General features: G+C 37.1%; 1 protein-coding gene across 1 annotated transcript; it reads left to right on the top strand.

The window, feature by feature from the left end:
• The first annotated feature begins 4,831 nt into the window (after positions 1–4,831).
• On the top strand, positions 4,832–8,462 carry mrap2a (melanocortin 2 receptor accessory protein 2a). Its single transcript, XM_079470271.1, has 3 exons — positions 4,832–5,258; positions 5,590–5,689; positions 7,903–8,462. Exons 1-3 carry the CDS (start codon positions 5,141–5,143, stop codon positions 8,336–8,338), a joined length of 654 nt encoding a protein of 217 aa, XP_079326397.1. The 5' UTR covers positions 4,832–5,140; the 3' UTR covers positions 8,339–8,462.
• Positions 8,463–9,805: the final 1,343 nt, after the last annotated feature.

Below are 9,805 nucleotides of genomic sequence, written 5' to 3'. Positions count from 1 at the left end.
TTTGAATACCGGAAATCACATTAGTAAACCCAGCTTTCATTCTTGGCTCATTTGCCTGACTTTTCACTTCCAAAACAATATCTCTACAAAGAACAAAAAAAACTCATGATCTCCCAACTGTGCTTTCTTTTGGCATAAAAACTATATTATAAAAAAACAGCAACACTTAAACACAAGAAACAATAAAATACAGCTCTCGGCAAATACCGATATTTACAAAAGAATAATCACCCACATTACCAAAAATGCAAAACATGACACAGCAAAATAAAATTCCATTCCCGAGTATATATATATATATATATATATATATATATATATATATATATATATATATATATATAATTTGTATATGCTTATTGTAGTTTATAAATTACAGTTAAGTCAGTGATTTATCTCTCTCTCTCTGTCAATCCATTGCGCGTCTGTAATGCGTCAAACTCAAAGCATACCTTGCATTTCTGTGATGTCCATAATCCTTCACTAGAGGGCAGAGTTTTCCTTCAGGAAACTGACTAATTTGTCATGAAATACCGTGTTGTAAACGTCCACTCTCCTTGTCGTTTGATGTTCACTATATCTGGAACGGGATTTTTGTCCAGTTAGATAAACAAACTACAGTTAGTTCAGAACGCAGCTGCCAGAGTTCTAACCCGGACCAGAAAATATGATCACATAACCCCAATTTTATCAACCCTTCACTGGCTACCCATTAAGTATCGTATTGACTTTAAAGTTCTTTTAATCACTTATAAAGCCTTAAAGGGTTTAGCCCCTACCTACCTAACAGAGCTTCTATCACACTACAACCCATCACGCTCTCTAAGATCTCAAAACGCAGGACTTTTGATAATACCTAGAATAACTAAATCCACCAAAGGGGGTCGAGCTTTCTCATACGCAGCACCTAAACTCTGGAATAGCCTCCCTGATATTATTCGAGGATCAGACACACTCGCCCAATTTAAATCTAGATTAAAAACGCATCTTTTCAGCCAAGCATTCACTTAATGCAAAATATGCTAAATAAACCACCAGGAGATGCTGACATTAGATATTATTTTACTAGAATAATTGGATTTATTATATTAAACACCATGTAGTGTGTTTTACCCTTTCTTGGGTTTTTCGTTTTTCCCCTGTAAAGCTGCTTTGGAACAATGCAAATTTTGAAAGGCGCTATATAAATAAAATTGAATTGAATTGAATTGAATTAGAAAATGACGTCACGCATCTTCCGTTCTGCCGCGAAGCAGTGTATTGTTACTTCCCTTAGCGCCTCGGATTGGAGTTTACCAATCCCTTGCACAGCTGCCACAATACGGCTAGAGTTACAACTTCTTGCAGGCACATTTTCGCTTACGACAATATCAATGCTAGATAAAGGACACAAATTATTCGTTGAACAGTACCTGTTTGATTATGAAGTGTTTTTTTTTCTGTTAGTGTTAGCGAAGGCGCAGGGATAAGTACTTGAATACTTGAAAAATGTCACTGTTGTTAAATTCTGGAGCGACGGCAAAACGGAAGTTCTTCTTGTTGTTTGTTGCAAAACGGATGTAATGATACACCGCTTTGCGAAAAGACGGAAGTTAAGTTCTTTAACCAACATCCGTTTTAGTTCAAATAAATACATCTGTTTGAGTTATGTTCACAACATTTTTTCACACATTCGCTCACTTTTCGTTCACATTTTGAAAATGAGCAACACAAGATTGAATATTAACTAAAGGCTGACTTTGAACATATAAAACATATAACCTTAACATATATGCGGTAGTAATAAAATGGCCAATAAATAAATAAATGCACAGCCATAGGAAATGTAGCTACATAAAAAAATGAAAGTAGGCTAATATAAAACCTTTATATGAAGTAGACGGATATAATATAAATATTGACTAAATAGTTTAATACTTATGGCCGACTCAAGCAAACGTTTTGATTGTTAGGTTTTTATATTATTCTTAAGCCAAAGAAAACACACATTACACACATACATTGGTATGTGCATTGCCCATGCTTTAAGTTAACATTGCTTAAAGACTTGCATGAAAGCCTTTTTCCAAGTTTACAGTAAAAACCAATGAAAATTATTTTGTTTAAACAGATGGCGAATCAGAAAGTGAAGATGATGACCTGACAACGACATCAAATTATGACGACTATAATGAGAACTCGACTTATGAGTACTATACCTACAGTATGCTGTCATATATTCTAGAGAGTAATGAGGAAACTAAATCTGAAGCATGTTTTTTATCACTTATTTCCATTTCAGGAAATTTCGAAGTTCTCCATGATGCTGGACATGTAAAAAATAAGGTAGGCTAAGGTACCATACAACACATGCTATAAATAAAGAATGTTTTGTCAAAGAACTGACCGAATTAATATAAGATTGTCACTTGCTACCATACTATAGAAAATGTCAAGAATAAGCAAACTCCTGAACTGAGCAGGCTCTGTTATGACCATTTGTTGTATTTTAGGACTCGGTGCAAGTGTTTAGACATGATCTGATATTATCTGGACTGCTGGTCTTTCTGGTCTGCCAACAGACATGAATAAGACAGTCCAACGTGGACTAAAAAAGGTATGTTTAAACAATCAGCTTCACAATTCAGCTGTTTCATGAATTTATATTTGTCAAGCTGGTTAATACACTTTTAAATGGACACTGTGACAACTTACCCCATTTTGTATAGTTTAACCTAGATATATGGATATTGTTAGGAATAGATATGAAAAATAAACAATTATTAATAGTGATCCATGACAAATAATGGTGAAACAATGGTTTCTTACATGCAATTCTCTCTCTCTCTCTCTCTCTCTCTCTCTCTCTCTCTCTCTCTCTCTCTCTCAAGAATATGAAGCTGCTGAGGAAGGCTCAGAACACCTGCTCACTGTCTGCACAAGATAATTTTCAGTGTAGGCTATTATTCAAATCATCTTATTATATTGTATCTTTTACATCTGACTTTAAATAAGCACAGAGTTTGGACACAAGGTCGTACTATATACAAGTCATTGCCAAGCCGTTTCTAAGGAATGTATTACCTTTATGCTCTTTGAAAAACATAACAATCAAATAAAACACTTATTAATGTAACTAGATTGTTCATATTGTTCGATTGAATGGATAGCTTAAAAGAATTGTTGGAAAAATGCATCAAAAGCAGTAATGTGAATCCATGTAAATGTTTTATTCTTGACCTTTTTACATCTAAAACAGTCCAACTACACACAATCACAAGTAACATTAATCTCTTTGACTGTAAGAAATAGATCCCAGGGCACCACTTTCAAAATTAGTGTGGGCCGGCCTAATGCATGACATCTTATTGTCTCAATAAACCAAGTGTTTGACATTTTTTTGAGCAAATGAAAAAAATGGGCTACAGACTTTTAATGTTCTTATCTTAGCAAGAGGGTCACCTTCTGGATGACCTCTAATCAATAACTGACAGGTACTACTTGTATATAATTTAATACATCATTCCGCTGTCTCTTTTCCCATACAGGGGTTAAATCTGTCACGTGTATTATTTACACATGTGGCAAGTAACCGTGTAACAAGCAGGAGAATGTACATCCAGCCGATTCTTTTGGATAAAAAAACTTCACCAGATACATGTACAGTACACTGTAAAGAATTTCTGTAGAAATTACAGAATTACAGGCAGCAGTTTGCCAGTAACTTACTTTAGATTAACATTTATGTCATATACTGGCAACAGATAAATTATCATTAAACATTAACAAGTCTTTTTTTATAAAATAACAGACTCATGCAAAGGATTCTGAGAACCAAAATTAGGAAAATGCAGAAAAAGGTTTATGTGGATTTCTGGTTCCCAGCATGCTTTGCATGAGGCTGTTATTTTATCATTTTGTTTCTTTAAAGATAAAGAAGTGTACATGTTTTATGTTAATTTATCTTCGAACAGACTGTTGCCAATAAATAAGATAAATATAAATCTACAATAAGTTACTGGCAACTAGCTGCATAACTACAGCAAAAATGTTTACAGTATAAATGATCTCCAGGGTTTATAGACTACTGATCAAATGGCTCCTTAATAACATTGAAAAGATGAAAGCCACAGCAATAAAATGGTCTACACATGTTCTGATAGGGTTTTTAACGTAACCTAACATAACCATTCTGCTCCTGTTTATGATTATGAAAATATATTTTTTCTATAAACGTTTAACATGTTATGTTTTTCCTTCACTGTGGTATACATAATGTTTATATTAAAGACCTGACAATATATATATACAGTATATATTATATTTACATTTCTCATATATTTCTTATATTTAGGAATAAAGACCCCTGTCATAATAAAGAGAAAAAACCCACTATTTATCTTTTGGTGTGTTTATCTGTCAAATCCGTTCAATAGTATATTCAATGCACAATCGGAGGGGGCAGCTATAGGACCCCAGCTATAGGACCCCAGCTATAGGACCTCGGTTATAGGACCCCTAGTTTTTTGTGACAGCGCCACCTGCCGAACTGGATGATATAGCAACGGTTGCAGTTTCAGGACCGCAGTTATAAGACCCAGGTGGTTAATTTGTACATACAGTTAGACATCTCGGGAGTATTTTTATTATTAATGTATAAAATATGTTTTTATTCAAAATGCATCAGAGGTTAAATTTAAACAAATTAACAATGAAAATGTATTTATTTATATAACATGAAAGAACAAAGTGATTTGTGCAAGAAGGAATACCCTACTCAATCCATTAGCCGTCGCGCTCACTGATGCCCCCTGTGGCGCCTGAGCGCTTCTCGCGTGAAATATTTCCATTCACAAGAGAAAGGACAGAGCAGATGCGCGATCTCCTCCTGCATCCGCAACATCTCTCGTGACAGCAGTGCAGTGACGACAATCTACCAAAACCATACCGACACGTCCGAGCTCTTCTATTTTCCACACGGATCTGTGAGACTTTGGATAAGAGGTGATTTTATCAGTGTAAGTGACGGGGAGAAATAACGATCAGCTGTTCGCGTAGCCACCTGAAGAAACCGTTAGATACGATAGCGACTCGTGTGGAGCGCACGGACGCTGAACTGTCATGTTTTCTTTCTATTGAGCTTGGTTATCATCAGTTTAAAATGCCGAGGCTGCAGTATTTAAACAGCACAAGCATGCCAAACCACAATTATGAATGGAGCTACGAATACTACGACGACGAAGAGCCCGTGTCTTTCGAGGGACTTAAAGCGCATCGATGTGAGTCTGCCAGCCAACTATCTGAAGCCATTATATCTTAAAGTGTTATTCTGATGCGTGTATGCGTTTTGTTCTTCTTTTGTGTCAGTCTGATATACTGCTTCTTTTTCTATATTGACTACGAAATTAAAAGTATCAATAAAAACAAGCCTTTGAAAATAAGAAAATGATGAGAAAAGGATTGTGAAGATTCATTGAGATGTCTAAGTAGCTGTAACTCATTTTTATTGGTGTGCCAGTATTAGGCTATCGGGTGATGAATAGAGTGGGTTGAATATAAATGATACGATGAATCACCTTTACATCACTAAATCTAGTTTTGTTTCTGCAGATTCTATTGTGATTGGCTTCTGGGTGGGTCTTGCCGTTTTTGTCATTTTCATGTTTTTTGTTCTCACCCTCCTAACCAAAACAGGAGCTCCACACCCAGAGTAAGTACATAAAAAACAAGCTTTTACAGCAAGGACAAATCCAAAGGTTGTTCTTTAGTCTGTCTCTGTAAAACAGGCAACATATATTCTCTCTGAAAACCCTGTATTTAGTTTCCAGCTGTTTGTGCTTTTTTTCTGTCTCATTATCATGCCCTCGCTTCAAAAGGCTGTGTGCGGGATACTGTTGCTTGCCTCGCTCTCATTAGCTGTCTGTGTTAGGTCGTGTGTGTCCCCCCCACAGACACCGTGCTAGTCCAACAGAGGATCTCTCCTGAAACTTTGATTGAATTACCTTCTCTCTGGGATCTCGGTCCAATTTGCACGATGTTAGGTCTGACAAACTCAATGGCGTATTCTCTGCGTGAATCACATCTGTTATATTTCTCACAGTTGATGGATATCACACAAATGCATGCAGTATAGGCTATACAAACATGCCATTAATCTGCACTCTAATTCAAATCCAAATTAATTTGAAAGGAAATGAATTATTAATAATGGCCCGAGTCTTCTCACATTTGAATGTAGCTAATAGACAGATCATTTTAAAAGGGTTTTATAGTCTGGCATCTAATTAGAATGGGTTATAATAGTAAGCCATAATAGTCCCTTCCTCGGGTCTTACGGAGCAGTGGGAGCTGGCTGGCTGTTTAGCGGTCTTTTAATTAAACTGTTCTATACATGCGGGTCGTCCATTAACACAGCAGCAGCAGAAACCACTTAGCCCACTACTCCAGATCTCTGAAAAGAGGGGGAGCAAGACACCTTCTCCCCACACACACAGTTGGAGGATGCACTATGATGTAACAGATTTTGCTAAGGGTACTCCCACGCACCAAAAGCATGAAAGCTCATTTCACCGCTCCCCTCAAAAGGTGAAACAGTGCTCTCAAATGCCGCTAATGAGATTTTGCTTTTAGAATTCAATCCCTGTTTGGGTCTCTCCTGTTATGCAGTACATTTTCATGCCTCTATGAAATACTAAACTCGCAAAGATGAAAGGAGTATAATGTTTTAAGGGGGAAAAACATATTTGTTATGTAAACATTTGAGATGCCTCTCCTCAAAATGTACATACAGTAATTTTCATCATTTATCTATGAAATGGCATCCAAATGTTGCGCAAATTCATATACACTGTGCATAAAGTGGGATTTTCTGCACATATGGTTTAAAAGTAAAAGATGTCCCCCAACTAAAGGCCCCCTTCTTTTGTTTAATGGCTTAAATAACTTTAGCTTGTTTCCCAATCCATTAAGGTTTCCAGAGTTGTCTGGAATTCTATGAAATAAGGACACTTTAAAGGAATACTCCACCCAAAAATGAAAATTCTGTCCTGAATTACTCACTCACCCCCTAGTTGTTCCAAACATGTATATATTTCTTGGTTTGGTTGAACACAAGGAGAGATATTTTGGAATAATGTTAGCAACCAACAGGTCCGAAGCACTAATGACTGCAAAGTAGGGAATTTCTTTTTTGTAATTTTCTGGTTCTGTTGAACACAAAAGAAGACATTTTTAGGAATGTAGAAAAACAAACAAATCTGGGGCACCTTTGACTATTAAATGTTTCCTACTATGGCAGTCAGTGGTGCTTCAGAGCTGCTAACATTTTTCCAAAATATCTCTCTTTGTGTTCAACCGGACGAAGAAATGAAAAATGTATACTCGTAAGTATAAGTATACTGTAAGTAGTTTTGGGTGCAGTATCCCTTTAATAATGACATTTAAGTGACTTAAAGGCATACTTAATGAAGGAAGATATTCGGTTAAACATCTTAAATGTCTGTGGTTTTGATTCTATATATTGGAAGTCAATAGGAGCCAAGTAGTTAATATAACCAAAAAGATGCTCCGTATTTATTCAGACCTCAAATACGTTCATTCTCACTTTTAAGTTCAAAAAGCATATTTTTTATGTGATGACCTTGATTTTTTTATCCAAGTTTTCACGTGTCTTGTCATGCTTTCAGTCTTCCACATTGCCTTCAGATGACTTTGTCACTCCTGAGGTTTGATTTTGTTGAAATTCAAGAGACAGAGTGGACTAAAATTGCCACACTATATCTAGAGATTCTGATTAAATGAAAATTTAGAATGGTCTCTTAATTCTTTCTCCGGCTTTAAATTGTAAAAGTATAGCCTTAAAGTTTTTTTAATGTAGACGTAATGTAGAACTGAAATTACCCCTGTGCTTACTTCCTCGTTCAGAACTGCAGAGCCTTATGAAAAACGGATGTGTCTCATCAGCTGTGCAGATGGTTTGAGTCATGAACGTGAGGCAGACATGCATGCAGGTCTCTCTCGCCCTTTACTGGATGAATCCCGGTCTCTGTTTCACTGCTATATTAATGAAGAGGAACGAGAAGGCGGACGGGCATTGAGCAATGCTGGTTTGGCCGCTAACAGACGTACGGGCAGCGGTGACTCCAGGGGACAGGTGGAGACGCTCGGTCTGGTAGTCCAGAATATGGTCATGGAGACCAGGGAAGAAAGAGAGGCTGCTCTATTAGCTCATTTCAACATTCCCAACTTTGTGAATTCTGAACTCAGCTCTGCAGTGGGGGATGAAGATTTACTGCTGGGCGATCCACCAATCATAATGGAAGAGGCTCGTCCTCGCTGTACCCATCATTTTATTGACTAAATCAACTCTGGACTCCCTGTGGATGGTCAAAGAGATGCCTTTATTCACTTATGGTTTCATCTTTTGTCTTAAATGCTCTACAGCACATGTGGAGTTTGATGGTGTTTTGCTTCAAGAGCTCTATGCCGAGCAGCTGTGATGGGCTGTTTTGGGATGAAAGATCGAAAACATAAATGGGATTCAGGAGGCGTATTCTTGAAAGAGTGCAGCAGTGGAGACAACATGGTGAGACAAAGAGAGAACAGAGACATGATGACTGTTTGTTTAGAACACTGTCGTGAGCATATTTGGGGGGGGGGGCAAATAATGAAATCATACTGTTCCTAGGGTTTCCTCAAACTGAATGTAACGCTGTAAGGCCTAATTCATTCATACACCTAAAGGGATAGCTCACCTTCAAAATGAAATTTGTGTTGTGCAGAAGAAAATCACACAGGTTTAAAATGACTATAGAGTGAGTAAATGATGACAGAAAAGAAGATATTTAGAAAGATGTTGGTAACCAAAAACATTGGTCGCCATTGACTTCTATTGTAGGGACAAAAAACCAATGCAAGTCAATGGGGACCAGAGGTTTTCTGTTACCAACATTTTTCAAACTGTCTTCTTTTGTGTTCTGCAGAAGAAAGAAAGCCATATAGGTTTGAAATGAGGGCGCGTAAATAATGACATTATTTTCATTTTGTAGGTGAACTATCCCTTTAATTCTATTATGAGCTTGAATCAAGAGTTTGTAGAAACAATTCGCCCTAATGTAGCCTAATAGCACAATTGCAGCAATTTCGGTTTTGAACAACATGATTGTCTCTGGCTTGTGTTTCAAGCGAATGTGCAAGTTCAAAATTGCTTAAAACAGTTTGTTGGCTGAAAAGGTGTCTTTGTACGGAATATTTGCAGTGTACTTTCAAACTAACTCTCTGTGAATGTCTAAATGCTGCTGCTAAACAACTCGATACTTCAATTCTTTCTCTTCTGTTTTATTGAACACCTGTATGCCAATAAAGGTTGGTTCACACCGGCTCTAAGCTTCCTGTGGAGATGTGCTGAGAATATGAACGACACTTAAAATAATGCAGGTTGTCAAGGAGAGGTGTGCTGTTTTTTTCTCTCCGAGAGATCCAATTGACCGATTTTGTCTGGCAAGATGATAAGGCCTTGCATTAAAGACGAACCTGTTATTTAGGATGTTCATATTCAGCAGCCTCTTAGCAACTGCATAGTCACTTAAAACCGCAAGATGTTTAAGCAACTGCACAGCAATGCACTGGCAAGCACTTACATAAACCTTGACACTGTGTAGGAGTGAGCAAGCACTTCTCAAGAAAATAGTAGTTGGCGGCACTTTAGTTTAGGATTGTAGACGCACATGCTGTACAGTGATTTTTAAGGACAACAAGATGGACTTTGGTGAAAAATGTGACCTGTTTCATCAGTTTGAGTTACTTTGACCCAGAAATGATGTTTTAT

This window comes from Barbatula barbatula (genome assembly GCF_947034865.1).
Source record: "Barbatula barbatula genome assembly, chromosome: 12".
Taxonomy (NCBI): Eukaryota; Metazoa; Chordata; class Actinopteri; order Cypriniformes; family Nemacheilidae; genus Barbatula; species Barbatula barbatula.
This window is presented reverse-complemented; position numbering and strand designations above follow the sequence as displayed.